A 22946-nucleotide genomic window follows, 5' to 3' on the forward strand; every position below is an offset into this window, starting at 1 on the left:
TCCGGGCTCGGGCGGTCACAAGCCCTGAGAGCGGCCACGACGCTGCGGAGCCCGGCCCGCGGCAGCCGGCGCTAGCTGCGCGTTAGCCTTCTCCGCCAGGCCCCCGGCCGTCCCCTCTCCGGCTCTTCGGCGGCACTTACGCAGCTTCGCCTGGCAATAAAATACTTCGGAATGGCACCGAATTAAATGCGTCCACGGGCTCTGTGTGTAAATCCCAACCCAAACGGGTCCGGCTTGGATTTAGTCACGTCCCTGCCGCGTTTATGAAGTAAGGGCTGTAGTGCTGGGGTCCTGTGCCCGGGGTAGCGTTTGGATGAGACAGAGTGTTATAAATAGATGTCACTGTGGCCAGTGTAGCCCTGATTTGAGGGCCCGGGGCTGAGCATCTTCTGGGAGGGGCTGAACTCGCTACGCCTCCCGGAGAGGAGCACATCCAGTGCCTCCCAGGAATTGCTCAGCGCTTGGCAGGATTGGGCCTCAGGCCTTAGATTGTAAACTTCTGGGGGCGGGGGTTGTCTGTGGCCAGGACAGCTGCAGCAAGCAGATTGTGCGTAACAGATAAGCCCTACATATAAAATAGTACCACAGTTAGTAGCGATCTAGATTATTAGCTCATGAGAACCCGAAAGCCGAACCACTTTCACTGCCCAGCCTCAGTGAAATGCAAAACAATAAACAGCAGTCAGGGGAGAAGGGATTTAAAGCTCTCAGGCAAAGTGACTTCAAGCGTGGCGAGCAGCACAGGCTGGGAATTACGCGCAAGGGTGACCCTCAGTAGCCTAGGCCTGACAGCCCCCCCCCCCCCCGATTGACAACGGCTCCTCCTTTCCCTATTGGTGGAGAGCGGCCCAGAAACATCGCGTCACCCATTGGCTCAGCCAATCAGCAGCCGGAACGTTAGTCGCCGTGTCAAGCAGCCAATGGGAGAAGCGGTTGATGTTTAAAAACGGCCCCGCGAGTGGGGGTGTGTTATGGCTTGAGGTTCAGGCGGTGTCTGCGTTATACAGGTGGTGAGTGCGCTGGGCAGGGGGCGCGAGTTCCTCCTGCGGGCTGGGTCTGTGGAGAGGCTGCTCTAGGCTGGTTTGCTGCAGGGGCTCTGGGTTGTGGAGGTGTCAGTGCTTTTCCTTCTCTCTACGGGCGGCTGCCTGCTCCAGTGAGCTGCTGAGCTGCCCCCCTGCAGGGGGGGAGCAGGGCTTGGGTTGGCTTTGTCTTTCTGCCTTGTTAATCTCCACTACTTCTGGCTTTTCCTGGGTATGGAATGGAGGCTTCCCCAGCTTCTGGGATGACGCTGTGGCTAAGCTCTGGTGTATGGGTGCCAGGTTTGTGGTGGTTGTGTGTGGTGGCTTTTTTATTTTTTTTGGTGGTGCCCAGAATGGATCCAAGCAAAGCTGTTTAGTCCATAGGATGGACTGGGGGACTTGCCCTGAGCCCTGTGCTTTGGGGGATCCTGTACTTCAGGGGGATGTGGGGAGGCTGGGAGGGGTGCTGCTGGCAGTAGTGCATAACCTGGCTGCAACTCTACCCTGATGGCTTGTGGTGCCTCTTGAGGGAAGGGCTGGAATGAGGCAGGGTGGGGGCTTGGGGGAACTGGGAGGGGGGCTGGGGCCAGGTCCCCTACTAATGCCTTGTGTCCTCTTGGACCCATGTCCCCCTGAAGTGTGGGGGTCCCCAAAATGTCTGACCCAGGGCAGTTGCCCCAGTGTGTCCTGTGGCTGGGATGGCTCTGAAAACATAAGCCCAAACATTAGTGGTGCTGAGCCCATGTTCCTGAACATTGGTGGTGCATGGGGCCCATATGACTTGCTGCCTATGCTCTTTTGCTCTCAGTGGGTTGACATGTTGCTGTCTCCCCTAAGAATTGCATTGTTCTGGCTCCCCCTAGCGCTCCTGGGGACTCTGGCCAGGTAAATGCAGGCTCCTTTGATGGTGTGGGTGTGCATGGGGGTGTGTGTCAAAGGGGGGACTGTTCTAAGTGTCTGATATCTTCAAACTATAATCTGCTTCACTGTAATCCCTTGCAAATAACATCATTCTGGGCAATGTTTCCTTTGTCACATCCCTGAGGGCACAATCTTCACCCTCTCATCTCTTGAGGTAAATGGTGCAAGTACTACCTTGGTTTGCTGTTTTGAGCTTCTTCCTCTGTCCCCATTTCCACTTAATAAGATGCAAAGTGCTAACACTAGTGGCGGTCTAGTTACTGCCATGTCATTGCATGAGCTGTTCAGGTGCAGTAACACTAATCTGAGTTTAACAATCTTCCAGAAATGTTTTCCCTTCATCAGACTTCCATGATCTACTGATTAACCCAAGGCGGAGGAAACAGACTTGTCTTAGCTCATTAAATTATAGTATGATTAGGTGTGAACTATAGGCACAAATGATGCTTGTGTGGGAAATTTTCAAGTTGATGCCTACTTTGAAGTCTCTATTGAAAACTGCCTCTGACTAACCCTTTAACTTAGTCAGGAGCTGACTGCAGACTACTAAAGCAGGCTGGGAAATCATGTGATTGGGTTTCCAAACTTGACAGTTTGTCATTTTTGGCATTATAGTGGCAACATTAATTTGCACTCGCAAGTAGTCTTCTTAATAAGAGAATAAACAGAACATATTAAGATGTAATTAAGCAACTTGGTTAATGTTGATGGGTTTATTCTAATTTACCAATGTTTTCTGTAAAAAGTCATCAAGATTAGGCAGTGGGACTTCCTACAATAAGATGTCAGGCTTAAAGCTCAGCAAGAATATGGTGCCCAAAATAAGGTGGGTGTGTGTGTATACATCTCTAAATACAGCTTTTTCAAACTGGGGACAGGTCTCACTTAAACTGACTCTCATCTAGGAAACAAATGGACAGCATAGTCATAAATGCTCCCTCTTAAAGACAGAATCCCCAATGCATGCTTGTATTAGGAGAGGCACCAAAGTCATGACTGTCCTCAATGCTTGTGTTCCCTGAGGACTTGGCAGTAACTCAACAAACAAGTGTGGTGTTTGGGTTTTTTATTTTATTTTTGCAGTGATCTCGTCACTGAAGATGACAACCCTTATATTCATAGACAAAGAGAATGAAGGAGATGTTGGTGCTGCTTCTAAGAATCGGCTAAGGTTGTCCTCAGTCTCTTGTGAGTATATGTTGCTATAGAAACTAAATTTTGAATCTGTGAACCAAAACAAGATGTCTAGTGTAATAAACCAGGAACATGCTTGGTTCACTGTTTCTTCAGACCTGAAAAAATAGCATGAAAGTTGTGTCAAAGATTCAGTGTTATAAACACCTATCCTCAGAACCCCATGTGAGCCACTTTTACCTTCCCATTGTCCCTTTTAAGGGGTATACTGAGAACCTGTAACTGAGTTCAGCGCAACTCCTCTGTGTCCACTGGAGTGGATGTGACTATAGAGAATTAAGCATTTAAGACATTGACTACATTGGCATGGCCCTAGTGCAGACACAGGTTACACTAACAAAAGGAGCCTTTCTGGTGGTATAGGAACAGTACCTCCCCAAACAGTTATTTATATGAACAGAAGTTCTCTCGGTCAGCGTAGCTGTATAAACACTCGGGTTGTTTGTCAGCATTGTTGGCAGTCTGGGTGTGAGGTTTGTCACACCTCTGACCAGTGTAGCTATGCCAATAGAGATTTTAAATGTAGACAACACCTTTGATTCTTAACTCTGGAAGCATTTGACTGCACTTAAGTCATGTAGTCATCTTACTAGGCAGAGAACTTGAAATAGGCTACTTTTAGCTGTCTCAAGAACTTGCAAAGCTATGTACTGACTCATCTAAATAAAACTCTAAATTTCTCCCTGCAGCAAAAGTCTTATCTGAAAGATCACAGACCCAGACTCCACTTGTTGGAAGAACAGTTAATGCAACTCCAGCCAGGTCTCAGTCTGTCAGAAAGGCTCTGGGAAATGTAAACAGAACTTTGGGAACTACAAACAAGAAGGAAATTCAAAAACAGAAAAAACAGGCTTTGCCTGCCACGAAAGTACGTACATAAAGGCTTCAGCAGGAACTGAACATGCACTATAGCTTTCTACCTACTCAGTTCCTGGAAATAAGCACAGAGGCTGGATACTAGTATTTCTGTACAGGGAAATGGTGTCTGAGTGCAGTAAGACTCCATGTTTATGGAAGCCAAAGAGCCTGTTGCTAATAATCCAAAAATCTTCCCTGGATTGTAGGGAATACTTTCTTTTCTGGTAGAAAAGCAGTTAGGGAAGGGAATGACCCTAACTCAAATCCCCAGTAATGGGATCCAACATACTACCTGATCAGCTAGACCTTGCCCCCCAACCCTCCAAATCTGTCTGCCCTGTGTAAAATGAGCTGGTCTTGCTCAGTATCTAGTGAACTCAGAGGTGAAAGTAAGCCGGTACAGCGTACTGGTAAGAGCCAGTACACCGTGCTGGACCGCATTGACTTCCATGGCTGGGATTGAAAGGACTCTGGGCTGCCCATGACTGCAGGCAGCCCAGAGCCCTTTCAATCCCGGCCGCAGCTCTGGCGGCCAGGCCAGGGCTGGGATTTAAAGGGCTCAGAGCTCCCTGCAGTGGCAGGAGCTCTGGGCCCTTTAAATCCCTGCCCCAGCCCTGCAAAGCTTGGGGTTCCCCCCTGGTGGCCAGAGCCCCAGGCCCTTTAATTTGCCCCTGAGCCCCAGGGAGCTCCCAGCCACCTCTACAGCTGGGAGCTCCTGGTTGATTTAAAGGCTCTGGGTCTCCCAGCCACAGCTGGTTCCCCAGGGCCTTTAAATCTTGAGAGGCCACCTCTCTTCTGGGAGAGGCCACGCCCCCTCAGGACTCAAGCAGTACCGGTAAGTCCTGTAAGTTACTTTCACCCCTGAGTGAACTACATGTCATCATCTGGCAGATACAGAGTCCTTTGCATCACCTAGAGTCTTATAGGAACTCCCAGCAATCAAACTGGAACATTAATATTTTATTAAAAGCAAAACTAGCTTAAGGAGTCTTGCATATGTGCACACACCTTGGGAGGCAATTCATCAGTATAGAGGACAAACACTTTAAATTAGACTACTGGAGGATGACTAATCATAAACTCTCTCTTAGATTACTGGAAAGACAACTCAAGTGGAAAGCTGCAATGTGGCCGCGGAAGAAGCCTATCCAGAAATTGAAAACTTCTTTCCCTACAATCCTCTTGGTGAGAACTGATGTAAAAATAAGAAAATATTTTTGTCCTAGCCTCTTAAGTAGACCTAAAGGTAAGACTTGACTTTCAGGCTAACCTTGCTTTCCAAAAGAGGGTTTTAGCTAGACTGTTGTAGAGTTAGCTTAGGATGTAACTCTTGAAAGCCCTTGGCTATTATCTTAGACTTTGGTCCATCTTATGCTTTGCTGCACATTGGGCTACCCACATTTGCCATCCTTTCCTGTCAACTGCTCTTCTCTCCAGATCTTCCTATTTCATGTTGAGGTGCTTGATGTCATTCAGAACTGTTTGTTTCCATGTTATTCGCAGTCTTCCTCTTTCTTCTTGCATTTTCTGGTTTCCATTCAAGGGCGGTATTTTGGTAAGTGGTTCTTTTTCCATTCTCAGCACATGTCCCAGCCACTGTCTTTTTTTTTGTAGATTTGTGAGAGGGTGCCTTGTCAAGTAATTTTTCTGACTATTTCATTAGTCTTCCTATCTCTATGTACTTCCCAATATTCTTCTCAGACACTTTTGTGATGAAATGCATCCAACTTTTGTGCATCTTTCTTGGTAAGTTGCCATGTCTCACTGCTATATATTGTGATGATGGTAACAATTGCTTTGTAAACATTCAGTTTTTTTTGTCTTGAGGGAGATGTTTGAGTCTTCCAAATGCAGCATTTACGTTCCTGATTCTTCTTTCCTCAGAACTAGTACCATCTTGGCTGATGGTACTTCTAGTAAGGCTTATTAAAACACATATGGGAACCTTGGTAGATATTGGCAATACTTTTGAAGTAGTTTGAAGGGTATCTCAAGAGAATGAGATCATGTTTGTTTAAAAAAAACCAAACAAAACAAGACGAAACTTGAAGTGTTTCCATGTCTTGTCACACAAGATGCAATGGTAGGCACCCTTGAGCTTTCATGCCAGCTCTGAATAAATGCTTCATTTATTCACTGGGGGGTGAGCACTTAGTGCCCAGCCTGCTAGAGATTTTAGTGCAACAAGTGGCAGGTCATGCCTTATGCTAAATTGGACTTAAATAATTGCATAATGAGACATCCCACAGGGATGTCGTATAAACACCAATGAAGATGCAGGCAAATGGATTGCACAGCCTTTGCCTACATGATTCCATATGCTATCAAGTTCTTAGTACCTGCTATCTTGAACTGAGTAAACATACTTGTAGCATCTAGCTTCCTGTGAACTATCAGTCTTTAACACATGGTCAGGTCTAAGGGGACAGGCTTCACACTAACAGTAGTCTGGTGGAAAGCCATGCAACTCTGTCAAACTTGAAATAAACTAATCTCTCTGAACAGACTTTGAGAGTTTTGACGTTCCTGAAGAACACAGACTAAGCCACATGTCCCTGACTGGGGTTCCTCTGTTGATACTTGACAAAAATATACCTGACAGATGTATAAACATGGTCCCTTCACCTGTGAAGCTGTCTCACATTTCATGGGAATGTGGTAAGTAAGACCTTGTTTTGTTTGATGGAGTGGTGGGTGGATAGAAGGACAGGGAATGCATGGGTAACAACCCTTAACAGTTACTGGGAGTCTAACCTACTTAATAGAATGTGGGGTTTCATGAGAAATTGACTTGCTCCCTTTTTAACTCTTCCAGAATTGCTACAATCAACTGCCAATTTTCTCTCTACCTTGGATGAAATCATTGACTTGCCACCTTTGTCATGACTCTAAAAGTGAATTTGGAAGCTTTTTTTATTGAGCACTGAACAGCTTGAATCTTTTTTATATCCCTTAATAATAAAGAACTAGACTAACTTGCATAACCTAAGACTTGGGTCTGATCTGTGTAGAAACAATCTTGCCTCAGCAGCAGGGGGTTACCAGAAACTACAGTGACAGAATGTTAGTTTGACAAAGGATTGCAGCAAAACTAGAGTCTTGCTTTTCAATTGAGCAACACCTGAAATGTAACCAAAGCTAGGCTTTTGTCTTAGCAAAGAAACTTTAGCCAAAATCTCTACTTTATTCCTGGGTTGTGGTGGAGACAGAGCTCCTACTGCCTTTGTTATAACTTTCAGGTCTCTAGCAAAGGTGACTTGGGGTAGGCACTTTCTTATCTGACAAGATTAGAAACTGTCCTTGGTAATTGCTGCATTTGATGCTACTCCATGCATTAAGCATCCAGTTTCTTTTCTCTGTAGAAATACTAGCCAAAAACAACTGGATGAGCTAGGTACAATAGCATAAATACATATTTTTACCCTTTTCTCCCTGTCCTTCACTTAAATTGAACACAACTCTCCTCCCTGCAGTGAATATCCAGCCTAGTGGATTGGGAATCAGGATACCTGGGTTCTACTCCTGGCTCTCTGCCATGGGCCTCCTGGGTAACCTTGAAGATGGCCTTTCACTTCTCTGTTCCTCCATTTATTCACTGATAGTGGTGATATTGAGCTTCATAAAGCACTAAATGAGAGCTAGGTATTAGAGCAATTGCCCTGCATATGAATTCCAGTACTGGCCAAGATCCATCTAGTTTGGTAGCCTGCCTGAATAGTAGCCAGCGCCAGACCACTTAGACAAACATACAAGAAACCCTGCAATTAACAGATGCTGGATAGCTTGTTCCAGCCCTGGTGTCCACCTCAGGAGTGGTGACCAGCTAAAGCTAGTAGGCAATTCTCACATTGCTTCCAAGAGGCTTAACTTCTCATAAGGATATAAATGTCCAGTCACTTACCAAGTCCAGATGAGTTCTTAGTTTATGTAATGCAGAATGTAGAGGCCATTTCCTACTATCTTGAATTTGTTGCTTAAGTTCTTCCCCGCCCTCCCTTGCTGTTCCTTTAAGGAGTGTCTCACCTGCACAGTCTCTCATCTGCCTTTTTAATATACATTTTCCTTATCCGCTTCTCAATCTTCTCTTGTTTGTGCACCATCATTCTTATTACCCTTCTTTGAGCCTCCTGATTCTGTGGTCCCCTTTTGTGAGATGCAGTGACCAGTACTATTCCAGCTGAGATCATAACCTTGTTATGCAGAAAATATTAAGCAATTAATACTCCCCTTTTTAAACCTTGTATTTGTTTACAAATAACAATCAAATGATAGTGAAGGAGGTAGTCTGCTGAGCTGAACTTCAAGCAAAGGCTGTAAGTGACACCAATATGTACAGGCTACACTAGCCAGTGAAAACAATGAGGTGATTGACAACATGGTTATTTCCTCAATAACCATTTAAGTTAATCCTCTGACTAATTGGCATGGGGGAGACTTCAGCAATTAGTGCAGTATCAAAGGATAACTACAATTGAAACCAAACTCAGTCTTGCTACTAACTGGTTTAAAAGTAAAATTGTATGATGATTGACACTCTCCTCTTCAATGCATGAGGAATCATAAAAGGAGTGGGATGGTTGCCCACCCACGTTTTTTCTAGGAGGGAGTGGTCTTACAGAGGAGGGCTGCAGAAAGCTGACTTGAATCAAACAAGACTGCTTACTTGTCTGAGGCGCTCCCCTTGGTGCTTGCTTTTTGGAGGTCTTGGTATAGGTTCCCATGTTGAGTGGTAAGTCTAATTTGTTACTTTCACTCTTGTTAATTGTCAGTAAATGCCAACTTAATAGCTGGAGAAAAGTTCTTTGTGTCCCTTAACTGAAATGGAAATGACCTGCATTCAGCAGTAGGGTAATGACTACCACACTCTGATTAAAAGAACAGCAAATGACCTGGAGATACATGGCCCTATCCCAGCTGAGACATGCCAGAGGCTTTGCGTTGATGTCAAGTAAGTGATCAGATTTTGATTAAATTTGATTTCTTCGTGTGAAAATAGCTCATGATGCAACAACAGAAAACAATCAAGCTGTGCTAAGACATTGTTATATAAGCAATTTATACAATGAAATTCACTAATTCCTGCCAAGCAGAGTAAATGCTTTGCTTTTCCTGGTAGCTTGTGTTATAAGCATTTCTTAAACTTATCTAAAGTAGAGCAAGCCAGCTCACTATTACTAGTGAAGAAGCTACACTTTCAATCTAAAATTAGTGGTCATCCTTCCCTACAGCTTAATAACCCTGCTTAGGGGTTGAACAGTTCTTGTCTGCTAGGATCTCCTGTAACATGAAATATACATGCAAACTGTCATTTTTATTTTTTCCCCTTTAGAGAGACCCATGCATTAAGTAAATGCTTAGTGGGGAAAGAGGCACAGAGTTTCAGAAATCCTAACTGATGCTACACAATCAAACTAAAATAAGAGCATGTAGCAGTGAGCTAATAAACTTCAGTTTGATTGCTCATTCTTTCCTATCCTGTCAAGTTCATTCAAATCAGCAGTGGTTCCCACAGCTGAATAAATGTAGCAGCCTTCACGATAGGGCTGTACAGCTACCTTTTCAGAAGCTGTAGCATGTTGACAATAAAACAACCTTTTGCCATCGATATGACTTTGTTCAGTAACTTACTGCTTGCATAACCCTTAGTTCAGTGGAATCTTCCACAACAGAGGGATTTTTGGCAGGTGTAATAGCGCTTTTCCCAGCATACTGGTCCAATAACAATCAGGGTAGGTAGGTTGACTTCAGGATGAATGTTTCTCTGAAGCTCAGTTTATTCATTATTGTCTAGTATAGCTTGCACATTACCTTGTAGTGCATTAACTGGAGCTGGTTGGCACCTTTTTTGACCAAATGCATTTTTGTCAAAAAAGGTGCCAACCAGCTCCAGTTAATGCACTACAAGGTAATGTGCAAGCTATACTAGACAATAATGAATAAACTGAGCTTCAGAGTAACATACATTGACTTCAGGATGAATCACCAAAGCAAAATGTTTTTGCAGAGACTTACTGAGTGAGTTGGGAAGTCTTCTGAAATCCCAGGCTCTTCAGTTAAAGACTTGAGTAAAAACCTGACTTTTGATCAGAAAACAAACACTTCGCCACAGGTTCATTTCACAAAAATGCTTGAAAGGTTTTGTTTCAATGCAGAACAAAAACAAGAAGTTATTGTAAGACACCCTCTGGCTACTGTAGTGTTAAAACAAACTACCTTGCCTTGCTGCTTTTGCCTATTCACAATTTTAAATAGAATTTGTTTTTAAATCAAATAGGCTGTAATTTCTATGGACTACCTAGATAATATCTGGCAAATGTGAGTTTGAGCTGCCTCCAAGTATGTGTGAACCCCTCCTAACAACCAATTTCACAAATCAGTGCTAAGGGAGTCCTGCAATCTCTCTTGAAGCAAAGAGCCAACATTCTCCCTGGGGATAGAACAAGGCCTTCAGGTGCTATTACAATACAAACAGGATCAGTGCCCCATTGTACTTTATGCACAAATGATAAACAGTAGTCCCTGTGCTGCATGACTAGATTGTTTCACTCAATTTTGAGTGAGTGCCTAAAATGGGAGGAGGGAGCAAGAGGAAACAAACAAATATATTTAATAGGTAGCAATTGTAACCATCAGTCATTTTGCAATTGTAATTTTCTTTGAAATTTTGGTATTGCTGACTGACGCGTACAACCTGCACCATCATTTACTTGAGTCTCCCAAACCAGGGTTGGGACAGAAGTTGGTGTTGAGGAGAGATTACAGTAGCCCAGGTGAGCTGAGTGCCAAACTCCTTTAGCTCTAACTCCCATTGACTCAATTCTCTCTGGCTGGCAAAATGAAGATGGGATGGGCATGTATTGTGTGACTAAGATGTAAAACCTTAAAAGCAAAGACTAGTCCCTTGATGTGGTAAAATAGTGGGAGCCAGTACAGGTTTTCAAAGCTGAGCCAATGTGGTCTGAGAAGATCATCATAGTGCCCCATCATGTACACTCTGAATGGATCAGATTGGGTGGTACTTGTTACAGAAGCTGGAAAGGAGGACGACGTATGGAGATGAGGCCTTCAACTAGTTTTAGCTGAGTGGAGGGAAAGAAAATCATGCATTTGGAAATCTTATGGGTAAAGAAATGAGATTTAAATGCAGCCTGGATGTGCTGCTTAAGAGGGAGCAGTCAAAAATGAACCCCAGGTTACAGGTCTGAGTGGGAGGGAGGATTGGCACTGGTACCAGTGAGAGGGGAGAAGAACTTTCAGTTGTGATGCAGAATATGAAATGCATTATCAGTTCAGATTATTTCCCCAGGCTACATGCACATATAGATCACAGCATTTGAGCCCCTTGTTCTGCAAACAAGCACAGGGCTTTAAAATCCACATTACAAGGCTTATTGCCCTATGTGGAGTAAGTGCACACATGATTCAAGTGTGCCTAGCCTCTGAAGTAGTGGGTACCTTTCTGATAGCAGTTGCTCAGTCAAAAGCTTTAACAGCTCAGTATACCTGACTTTTAATCAGTATTACAGTCTAAACCTCCGAAAGTTAAATGTGCATATGTCCCTAAGACAGACAACTTTATTATAATTAGCCTGGGTTGTTTTTTAGTAATTTAAAACGGATTTAGGCAATTCTGGGAGACAGTGATTTTTAATTTGTAAAGGGAAAAATCTTTAGGTTACATAACTATTATCAGAATTTAAACCACGCAAAGCCAAAGAAATCAGATGAACACTACTTCTCCATCCCACTCCCTCCCCTACCAACTGCAGCTGCTGCCTGGGAATAGAGTTGTAGCAGACCTCTATGCATAGGTTGTAGCAACCTATGGATTGAAATAGTGGGTTCAGCACTTCTTAGGGTGTTTAGGCCACAGGTTCTGTGTAATAACAAATATTGTGGTTTGCTCCAGTCATTCTTTGCAGCTTGCTGGTAATAGGTCTTGCAGTGCAGCAGATTTCCTTAAAAGCCAACCAAAGAACTTGACTAGTTTTAGATTTTATATTTTCTATCAGTGGGAGAAAGGTAAAGGTGCCAGGATGCTGTAGATGTGACTTTTTCCTTTGTTTAGCTTGTCCAGAATCAGAGGTACATCATGATAATTATGAAGCAGTCTTTCTCTCCAGGCATTCCCATGTGGTTGGGTCTCCCAATAGTGACCAAGAAGCATCTTTACTTTAACCAAATCCCCAAAGGTTCACTTGCATTGACAACAATGGACCAGGTGCTGGCAGTGTTAAGAATACCAGCAATGAAAGTGGATATTTAGGGTTTTTGTCTCTCAATCCTGCCATTGTCCTATGTAGTAGAAAGATGGGTGACCTCCAAATCTATATCTCTCTCTATTTATTTTTAAATCAGCCATCAGCCTGTATCTAGTCCACTGTCTAGCTCTAAAACTTCTTGGGAGGAACTACTACTAAGTTAAGGAAAAGTGGGGATCAGCAGTTGAAACTTACTTCATCACATAAATGCAAGACAAATAGTCACAACAAAGTCACTGGACGGATAGTAGTAATAACATTTTATTCAAACTTCCCAGACCTATTTCAGGAAAAATGGACTCTACAATAAAATATACCAAACATTTAGCTTGTGTGAGATCTAGTTAAATTTTGTAACTGGTGTTTCAATGCACACTTTTTTTAACAATTAGAAGCAGCAGAAAAGCAAAACCTCTTCAGTGAAATCATAGAGTATTGTAATACTTTCAGTAGAGGTGGCTAAGATGTGTCATGAACATGCACTAAACATCCAACTAGTTTCAGGATGACATAATAATGCCTTACTTATATAACTCCTTATATCTGAAGAGCTGGATAAACAAGCCCCCCTTGGAGGTTCTATTTCATTTTCCAGGTGACATAAAGGCCTCAAGTTTACTTTAGCCACACACACTCCCACCCAAGACATATCCAAGAAAACCAGCATGAACTTGATTTAAATCACTAGAGAGGAAGACTCAATTTAATCATCGATTTCTACATAATGTATTCTTGTTGGTTGTTATAACCTTAATACATATTCTTCACAATTCAGAGATAGATGAGACCTAAACCGGCTCTCTTTTACAGCCTGCTGCCATTATAGATTTTTCCCTTCTAGTGAGAGAATGGTATGGTAAATCTCAAATCAATGAAGGCTACACTCAAAGACCTCAAGACTTCTGGAATATGCTACTCAAACAGTTTCTCATTTACTTCTACTGCCTGTCCTCACATTTATCTCTGGATTTCTCCTTGTCCAGATCTATTCCACCCAACAATCTTCTATTCATTGAACTTTTTGAAATGTTGCACTTCTAGAGTGAGGTAAGGGACTGATTCTGTGTACACAAATTTGCAGAGGGACAGTAGGGTTGAGGTCTGTTATTTCTCACCTCTATTTTAAAATGGTTTGTTGTTAAGCATGTTATCGCTGGAGACACAAATCCACAGTTTGAGAACTGTAAAACTAAGCATATCTGACTTCTAGACTTAGCACTGTGTTCCAGGGGGTAGATAGAAAGATTAACCTAAATAATCTATACAGAAGCTCCTGGAACCCCATAAAATTGGGTCCCTAATCCATGAACTATTGGAACTCATTTACAAAACTATTTTTAAACATTGCATGAATATATTGTCTCCTACTATAGACTTTATAATCCCTATTCCATGATACATTATGGCTCAAAGATATCTCATCTTTCTTTAGGTTTTTTCCTCAAAGCATTTTATCAAAAAAATCCAATTTAAATAAAGTGTTTATTTTTTTTAAAAAATCATTGTGGGGTTTTGTTTGGTTTGTTTTTAAATCCACCCTGCTGCAAACCCTCTGAACTGAGGTTCTTGTGTGGGTGATACAGAGGACCTTCTTCCACTGTGGGGCATGCGGCTTCTTTGTAGTCTGTTTGTGACAGCACAAAGAGGCCCCAGAAACCATGAAGTGGGCTTATTATTTTTAAAATGCAGGATGTGCTTAATACATATGTAATTTATGTTTTCTAATCACTACAATATTCACCAGGAGGTTACTATTTTCCTCCTTTGCCCTCTTTTCCCCCATCCTGCAAATTAAGAGCTAGGCAAGTATCCCTATTTTACAGGATAGGAAAGTAGAGCCTCAGAGGGATTTTGACTTGCCCACAATTACAAATCATGATCAGTGTCTAAGCCAGTATTAGAACCCAGGTGTCCTGACTTCCATTTGCTCCAATACTCATCTATCCTTCCTCTGAAACTTGTGTGGGGCAAAGTGACAATTGAAAGTTCCAGGTATGTGTCCATGATTTACCTTCTGATCAGTGTTTGTCTCTTCCCCCCCCGATTTGTAAGTCCTATAATATACAGCACTTGATTGTGACTGACTTGTATTGTATTCAACAGACTCAGCATGTTAAGAATGATTGATTGAAAAATTACCTGCTGTTGGCTCTAGGGGTGAGTGCATTGCAAAGCCATTGACTATCACAAGTTTTGTAGGGGATAAAAATAAGACTGATGTTTTCTGGCAACTCGTTAGCACGTTCTGGGTAGTGAAGCCAGTGGGTGGTGGTAGATCCCACATTTGATTCAAAACCAGTCCCAGGAGCATTATGCAAAAAATCATATCTAATATATTTGTAGTGAAAGGCCTATTGTAGCACAATAGTAGGGCAGAGAGAGCATACCTACTTATAACAACTCTTAGGATGCAATAGATCTGCTGCCCCAGTAGAGAAAGCAAGTGCATTTAGGTAACTAAGGGATGGTCTACGCTACGGGGGGAAATCGATCTAAGATATGCAACTTCAGCTACGTGAATAACGTAGCTGAAGTCGAAGTATCTTAGATCGAATTACCTACCGTCCTCACGGTGCAGGATCGATGTCCGCGGCTCCCCATGTCGACTCCACTACCGCCGTTCGGGTTGGTGGAGTTCCGGAGTCGACAGGAGCTCATTCGGGGATCAATATATCGCGTCTAGATGAGACGTGATATATCGATCCCCGAGAAATTGATTGCTACCCGCCAATACGGCGGGTAGTGAAGACGTAGCCAAAGATGTCACAACGGCATACCCTGCACGTGAAATTTGAGTATCTCTGACTACTATGCTGACCTTTCCTAGTAAGAATGGGAAGAATATCCAAGAGGTTGAGAGAGCTCCTGAGTATATAACAGCTGTTGTGTTTACCTGTACAGTTCCAGTAGTGTTTTCTCAGTTCATTTTTCTAGGAATTTCAGTATCATATAGGAGGTGAAAGACATTCAAGAAAAGCAATTCTGTTCTTACAACAGTATATTTATAGGCATTAAGATATCTGAAAAGTTACATTTAAAACATGAACAAATATATGTTTTTCTCCAAAAACAACAAGGAGTCCGGTGGCACCGTAAAGACTAACATTTATTTGGGCATAAGCTTTTGTGGGTACAGACTAACACAGCTACCCCTTAATTTATCTCCCAGGCCATGGGGGGGGGGGGGAAGCCCCCTTTAAAATAAAAACAACCTCCTTATTTGTCCCAGGTGAGCAGAGTGGGTGTTTTTTTTTGTTTTTTTTTTTTTAAAAGATAAAACTGCTAAGGTAATAAGAAATGAGCTCTCCTAATCGGGACTAAGCTGTCACTTGGATGACATGCCTGCACAGCAAGAATCCCCTTTACACACCCTTAATAAGCTACCCAGACCTTGGGCCTGGACACACAGGAATAAGCAGGTGCTGCATATACTCTGTTCCTGGCATAGGTGGTTATGGAGGGGTGGGTAATGGTGGAACCCTTGTTCCACACCCCATTTCTACTCACTGAGCGGGTGCATGGGTATTGTGGCTTACTGCTGGGTAACCAATAACTACCCCTGCACCTGGAGCAAGGGGGAAGTAAAGAGGAATCTGTGACTCAGAAGGAAGTCTCCAGGGCCAACTAATGGGGTGGTACAGTTTACACACCATCCTTTGTTCAGGGCTGTACCTAAAGGCATAATCTAAACCATAGTGAAAGCAGAAACTGCCAGGGCATGTGCACAGACTTTTAAATAATATTAGTCTCATATTTTCAATGTTACTTGAAAACCTAAATGTGTCTCTCTCAATGAGTTTTCCATACACGGATCCTATAATATTGTCAGTTTCTAACCAATGCACAACAGATACTTTTCCTTATGTTCTCTCATGAAAGGACTCCCGCACTGGGAATAACTTTGAACAGGAAATCAAAGTAAGGTGAGCAGCTGTTAGTTACATGTGTATGCTGTATACCCTGGGAGCAACAAGACATAAAGCATAGACAATGGGGTTTGTGTTTAGAATAAATCCAATAGATACATGAAACTAGCAAGAGGTATTCTGGGTTGGGATTTTCTAAGGGACCTAAAAGAGTCAGGATCCCAACATCTCTTGCCACATTGTAATAATATATTATAGTAAATGTCCTTGTATGTACCTATTTAAACAATTTTAAATGAATGGTTCATTTGCTTTGTGAGTGGTTACTCTATTGTATTAACGGCAAAGAGTCCTGTGGCACTTCTAACAGACGTTTTGGAGCATGAGCTTTCATGGGTGAATGCCCACTTAGTCGCATGCATGCATCCGATGAAGTGGGTATTCACCCACGAAAGCTCATGCTCCAAAACGTCTGTTAAAGTGCCACAGGACTCTTTGCTGCTTTTACAGATCCAGACTAACACGGCTATCCCTCTGATGTCTATTGTATTAAAGAGCAGTTCCACTCTGAAAAGTAGCATTGTGGGGTGCAATGTTCATTGAGTGTCAGTGAATCCATTTCAGCACTTTTCAAAGGCGGGTAAACAACATTATCCCCATTTTACAGAGACACAGCGGACATGTTGTTTCTTGTCCAAACATGTGTAACCAAGCTAGTTTTCAATGGGTTTGTTCAGGTGTGACTTGATGTTATAATTTGACCTGCAGAACCTTATGACTGGTGATGAGCTCCGAGGGAGGAGGAAAAAAAGCTTAAATTTTAGATCTCATCAGCCTTTATCTATAAACTGATCAAATATGATGTGGCATCTCTAAGACCTTTTCGGAGAGGAACTTTTTAAAATGTACATCTTACAAACATTTATCCAACACAACTTCCCTAGGAGATTTAAGTGTATTTTATGTAAGCTTTTTATTGATCCTCTACAATGGGTTTTGGACCCAAAAGATTCTAGTGGTTGAGATGGCCCATCAAAATGGGCCCAGTTTTCTGTAGTTGAACACCTTCAGGCCAAAAGTGCTGAATTTTGGCCAGACATTTTGTAATGTGTGGCATCAGTACAGACTGTAATGGGACCAGCTTTTTAGTCCATGTTGCTATATAATACAATGCCTAAAGCAACAAGACATGTTACTGACTGACCACGAATTGAATGAAATGTCAAAATCCTGAAGGAGCAGGCTGACTTTGGGGCTTGAAATGGTAGGCCAAACCATAAAGACTGGCCTTGGACTTGGAGGGGTGGCAGACAGAGCTAAAAAGGTCTGTCAAGGTTACCAGCTGTTGGATGTTTACTGAACATGTCTTTAATCTCCTCTTAGATTTTTTTTCAGGAAATCCTTGAGGTCTTTATCTACGTTCCCTGCTGCAGTCTCTGACCATCATCTATTTTTTCCAGAACATCCTCTGTGGCATCAATTCTATTTTCTGGTTCATTCTCTCAGGTGTCTGGTCTTTCAAATATTCATTTTGTTTCTCCCCAAGGTTTGTCAGGAAAATATCCAATGTTTCTGACTTGCTAGAAATTGAACTTAAAGATGTTTTTATACCTGCTTTACCTGGGGCTTCTTGTATCTGACTTCCCAGCGAATAATTTTGTCTTAAAGTTACGAACTGAACTAGCCAAGAGAAACAATGCAGATATGGCAAAGGCACACTGTTCTTCATCCTTAATTGCCTTTTCATAGCTGTTGGTACTGAAATTAATTAACTTCAGACAATTTATGTTGCAATTGACTTCAGGCAACACAAAGAGAACCCGTAATTAATTTTAACCACATGCAATTAAATGAGTCAGTTAGACAATATCTTAAATAACATAACTTTTCATTTAAGTTTTGAATTTTAACTAAGGAGGGGATGTATAGGCTAGAGGTGACTTGGAAACCAAGCAAAGAGGTGTTAAACCTTTTGAAAATTTCTTCAAAAGGCTGACTTCGGTGCCCAAAATGATGAGCCTTCCCATATAATAAAAATAATCAAAGATGCAGGACTCTAGAGTAGCTAGAGTCTGCTTTTATCCCTGCCTGTCAGTGAGCAAGAAATCAAAGATAAAGCACATTGCAACACAATGAAGTAAGGCAGTTTATACGTTGCATTGCAAGAGATACTATGCTGTTCATTTGGGGTTTAATTCAAATAATAGTCAGACCTACAAGGTGAAGGTTTTGTATTAATCAAGTGATGTTTTAACCCTTTTACAATGAATTTACCATCTATTCTAGCAATCATCTTTTACAGTATGAGTAACTTATCTTTTCCCTTGAAGAGGTTAGAACTACAATTCTTGGTCCCATTTCTCCCATGGTCTGTAGTGGCGTAGTGCGGATGTAATGGTTCTATGTAAATCCCCTTCATACGCACATCAGCCCTTGGTGTAGCGATTTGGCCAAGAAAAAGGTGGCATGGCTGAAGTGTCACTGCATTCTTGACTTATGGAACAGTCTCATTTGGACTATAAAGTTAAAAGTTCTGATTTTATTCCATCTAGGTTTGATGCTTAATGATATGAATGTATTTAGCGTAGCTTAGACGAATGTAGTCTTTCCAGATGTTGGTCACCTTCACAAAGCAAATGGCATCTAGAGATTCAGGGCTGACAAGCAGCTTCTCTTCTACCGCTAGGTTACAGTTTGGTTCCCCCTCCACAGTCTAGTTTTGCCTCAGCCACTGGGTCAAGCAGCTTCAGTTAACAAATCTAAAGGGGAATCAGTAGAAATAAATGGAAAACACTCTCTCGTGTCCAAATTTTCTTCTTAAAATGTAGCGAGATCCTTCAACGTAGGAGTAATCTTGCCCCTCATTGACGTACTGAGTTAACAGCCCTCTGTTTCTGGGAGGAAGTTTCTGTTTCCCAGCCTAGACGTTTTCACTCTGGATTTTCCTTAATAGCTACATACAGAATAGTTTAACTCTGCTGTAGGTCTACATTTGGTTTTACTCAACCAAACATCTTCACAATTCTACTTTCCTTCTAACTCTTTTTCACCCTCTCCCAGAGTCCTGCCTTTCTTCAGATGGAAAGAACACTAACTAAGATTTTGCCACTAGTCGGCAGACAGGAGCCAATATGAATTCAAGTCTTGGCAGAGTTCTGGCTGCATGAGATATGAAAACTTCTAGTCTTGCCTTATTATAAAGGCTGATCTTGTTGATTGTTAATCAACATTTCAGTGTTTCAAAAGAACCCTAAAACAAGTTACTCGTGCAACACCCCTGGCTAGAGGTGCATATAGTGGGTGACCTGAAAAGTATATTTTTATTATGCTGTGTTCTTAATATTTCCCATACAGGAAGCATTTCAAATATTAAATCTCACTATTAAGTTAGCTGTTTTAGAAGTAAATATGACGCTTTTTTTTTAAAATGGCATGTTTACACCAGCAATTAAAAAAAAAAAAGTCTGAGTACCCCATCAACTTGAAATCTAATCAGTTCAGAAAAATGAGTTGTCAGTAGTTTGTCTTAAGTGTCCAAAAGTTGCCGTTACTGTTCTTGTTCTTTTGCAAAGTTGTTTTCCTATTTTCAAATATGTTTCTTTCCTGATTGCTCTGGCTCCACACAAACAGGAAATTAACTAGAAAAGAGAAACAGTGCAATGGATGTCATGCAGTGTGTCAAATGTGCAGAATAATATGACTTTTTTTGTTTTCTCTAGTGTCTCAGTTAGTCATGTAAACTCTTTGGGGTAGGGATTGTCTTTTCATTATATGTGTGTGCTTAGCACAATAGGGCCCTAATCACTGGTGGGCTTCTAAGCAATAGTGGAATACAAATAATAAAAATAATCACAATCATCGTAGATATCACTAGTAAGACAAATTCAGACAAACTGCAGCAGCACAATCACTTTGGTATTCCCCACACCAGTGGTTCTCAACTTCTTTCATGCTGTGACCCCATGTTACAAAAGAAAAAAGTTTTGAGACTCTTCTCCCAACAAGTCATAAAGAAAGAGGGTGATTGTGATCAACCTGGACATCTCGAGGACCTTCCTGGAGGCTGTGTCCCACAGCTTGACAACCAACACTCTGATCGATAGTTAAAAGAAGTGTGGGGGGGCGGGGAATAACCTCCTTTCCATCAGTGGAGAATGAGGCCCTAAACAACTTTCACTGAAATCAAGAGAGTCCTATTGACATCAATAGGATCTTTTGTATGTGCAAAGAAATGGAGGAAACTTTGCACACAGTAGAGAAGAATTGTTTACAAAACATACATACAAGCAGCCATTGGTTGGAGTTCGGTTAGAAATTTCTGATTAGGATTCAATAGCTGAGCTATGTTTATGGCACTGAAGATGCCTCCTCTGGACTCTCTCCAATTTGTCCAAATCTTTCATAAAGACTGGCCAGCCCAAGTCATGATTTTAGTTTGCACAGCTACAAATGTTCCTGTGAGGAACATACATTTTGTGTGACATTCTTCTTGGAGGTTGTTTGTGTCTGTTATATTCAGTGTTTGTGTTGGCAGTGTTATATGGCTCTTAGAAATCTTAGCTTTCACATCATGTAGGCTGTCATTTGGGTGAGAATATATATTCCATTTGCTTTACATAGCCAGCTCAACAGCAGTGAGTAGAGCATTTGAATTGGACTAACCTTTGCTATCATCCAAGCCAAATAAGTTATGTCTTCCTGAGAAAAAGGTAGTTTTCCTGAGAAGGAATAATAGAATCATAGGGCTGGAAGTTGACCTCAAAATGTCATTTAGTCTGCCCTTGTGTCCTAAGGCAAGATCAAGTATACGTAGACAATCCTTGACAGGTTTTTTTCTAATCTGTTCTTAAAAACTCCAGTGATAGGGATTCCACAGCCTCCCTTGGGAAGCTATTCCAGTATTTAATTATTCTTATAGATACTAGTTAGGAAAAACTTTTTAACTTAAATTTCCCTTGCTACCGATTAAACCCATTACTTTGTGTCTTACCTTCAGTGGACGTGGAGAACAATTGATCACCCCATCCTCTTTATATAGCCCTTAACATATTTGAAGATTATCAGGTCCCCCCTCCATCTTCTTTTCTCAAGACTAACCATGCCCAGTTTTTTTTTTTAACCTTTCCTTATAGAGCTTCTAAATCTTTTATCGTTCTTGTTGCTCTCCTCTGGACTCTCTCCAATTTGTCCGCATCGTTCATAAAGACTGGCCAGCCGAAGTCATGATTTTTAGTTTGCACAGCTACAAATGTTATCAGTGGTTACATAGGCAAGATTCAGGTATGGCATGAGTTAGGGTATTAAAATCTGGGCCATAACTATCAAAAATTAGATTCTGCCACTCCTACTGAGTAGTAGTTTACGTCACAAGAAGTCCCATTGATTTCAGTGGAGGAGACCCACTGAAATTAATGGGAGATCAAATCAGGTGGAAATAAATGTGGAATAAGATTCCGTTCAATATAAAGCAGAATTTATCCCCAAGTTAGTAATAAAAGCTAAACACAAGCTTCCTTTTTATTAACATAAACATAAATGCAGGCAGGCTGAAATGTACATTTCAATCAGGTGTTGGAGCCCAAATGAGAAGTGAACATTAGGAAAATGCAGGCATTGAATGAGAAGAACCATACACTACAAAACAGAAACAATAGAGGAGTTTATAACATTCCTTTTTGCAGACTGACTGCATCTTGGGAAAGGTGGTTCTGTTTATCTATGTATTAAAATTAGGTTGTGTTTATTTCCCACTGTCAACTGTTCAGAGGTGAGGACAGAGAACCACAGAATTTCCATCTGCTTTGCTAGATATAGGAAATTTTGTGCATAAATTCTGTATGCTGATTTCTGAGCTGTATAAAAATTGTACTGATATGCTATTTCCTGTTGGCATGGTCTTGTTTAACATTTATCTCTGATACTTCGCAGAAAAGTACGTCTTTGCTCTGACATTAAGAATTCTGAACATGCAATTAACTCAATACCATACACCGCACATTGTTGTTTTCACTTTTGCTGCTTATAAAACTTACCTTCTAAAACACCTTTTTCAGAATTTAGTCTTTGAAATCTTAATCTTCCTACAGGATGCTTCTGTTTGCATGTGAGAACTTTATGATCCATCACAAGTAGATATCTCATGCATCCGGTATGGAGTTCTATACCTATGAATTCAGTGTTTGAAGCAGGGTGGTGTCACTGGCTGAACCTACTTGTTTCTGATAGGATGAACCTGACTTCCTGAGGCCAATTCATTGTCCAGAGTAACAAAGTTGAAACTTCCTGGCTGCAGAACAAAAATAATCATTTACTATCTAAAGCCATAGATTGAGTTTGATTTGTAAGCCTCATGTGAGAAGATAGTTCAAGTCAAACCTCAAAACCTTGTGTTCATGATAGAAATCACAGGAAATGATTATTTAACTCTGTCAAAAAGTGAGTTGGATCTGGTATTGTGAACCTCTGCAAATCTTTTTTTTTTTTTTTTTAAGTTACCCCTCCTCCTGGGTCAAAAGAAGAGGTCTGTTATCTCTTACCTTTTCTGATTCTCTTCTTAACTTTTGCCCCTCACCCCCCACATTCTCATCTCTCTCTTTGCCTCTAGGATTGTGAATTGTTTTCAGACAGTTTGAACTCACAACCCTGGGTTTAGCAGGCCAATGCTCAAACCACTGAGCGATCCCTCCCTTGTAGGAGACATACCCCTGCCCAATTGCTTTTCCACATTCAATCCGTTGTGCTAATGTTGTGATGGTTTTGACAAATAGACAATTTTTGTGTCAAGTAAAAAGAAAATATTTTCTCCCTTTGTGAGAGGTGGGGTGAAG

General features: G+C 41.7%; 1 protein-coding gene across 4 annotated transcripts; it reads left to right on the forward strand.

Moving 5' to 3' along the window:
• Window positions 1-249: 249 nt before the first annotated feature.
• Window positions 250-6976, forward strand: PTTG1 (PTTG1 regulator of sister chromatid separation, securin). 4 transcript variants are annotated; one of them, XM_039483872.1, is made up of 6 exons: window positions 250-268; window positions 3024-3128; window positions 3824-4002; window positions 5084-5177; window positions 6498-6650; window positions 6808-6976. In XM_039483872.1, coding segments are annotated over exons 1-6 (603 nt in total). In that variant the 5' UTR covers window positions 250-267; the 3' UTR covers window positions 6879-6976. The 4 variants fall into 4 exon arrangements, with proteins under 4 accessions (XP_039339806.1, XP_039339808.1, XP_039339807.1 ...); XM_039483874.1 differs by lacking the exon at window positions 250-268 and adding an exon at window positions 964-1010; XM_039483873.1 differs by lacking the exon at window positions 250-268 and adding an exon at window positions 1135-1153.
• Window positions 6977-22946: the final 15970 nt, after the last annotated feature.

The sequence above is a fragment of the Mauremys reevesii genome, linkage group 8 (genome assembly GCF_016161935.1).
Source record: "Mauremys reevesii isolate NIE-2019 linkage group 8, ASM1616193v1, whole genome shotgun sequence".
In the NCBI taxonomy this organism is placed as follows: Eukaryota; Metazoa; Chordata; order Testudines; family Geoemydidae; genus Mauremys; species Mauremys reevesii.

Excerpts from the sequence above, each read along its gene's own strand:
- PTTG1 (XM_039483871.1), top strand. The coding sequence starts at position 1,283 with ATGACGCTGTGGCTAAGCTCTGGTGTATGGGTGCCAG. Across the intron at positions 1,320-3,023 it reads CTCTGGTGTATGGGTGCCAG|TGATCTCGTCACTGAAGATG; the intron begins GTTTGTGGTGGT and ends TTATTTTTGCAG. Across the intron at positions 6,651-6,807 it reads TCACATTTCATGGGAATGTG|AATTGCTACAATCAACTGCC; the intron begins GTAAGTAAGACC and ends TAACTCTTCCAG.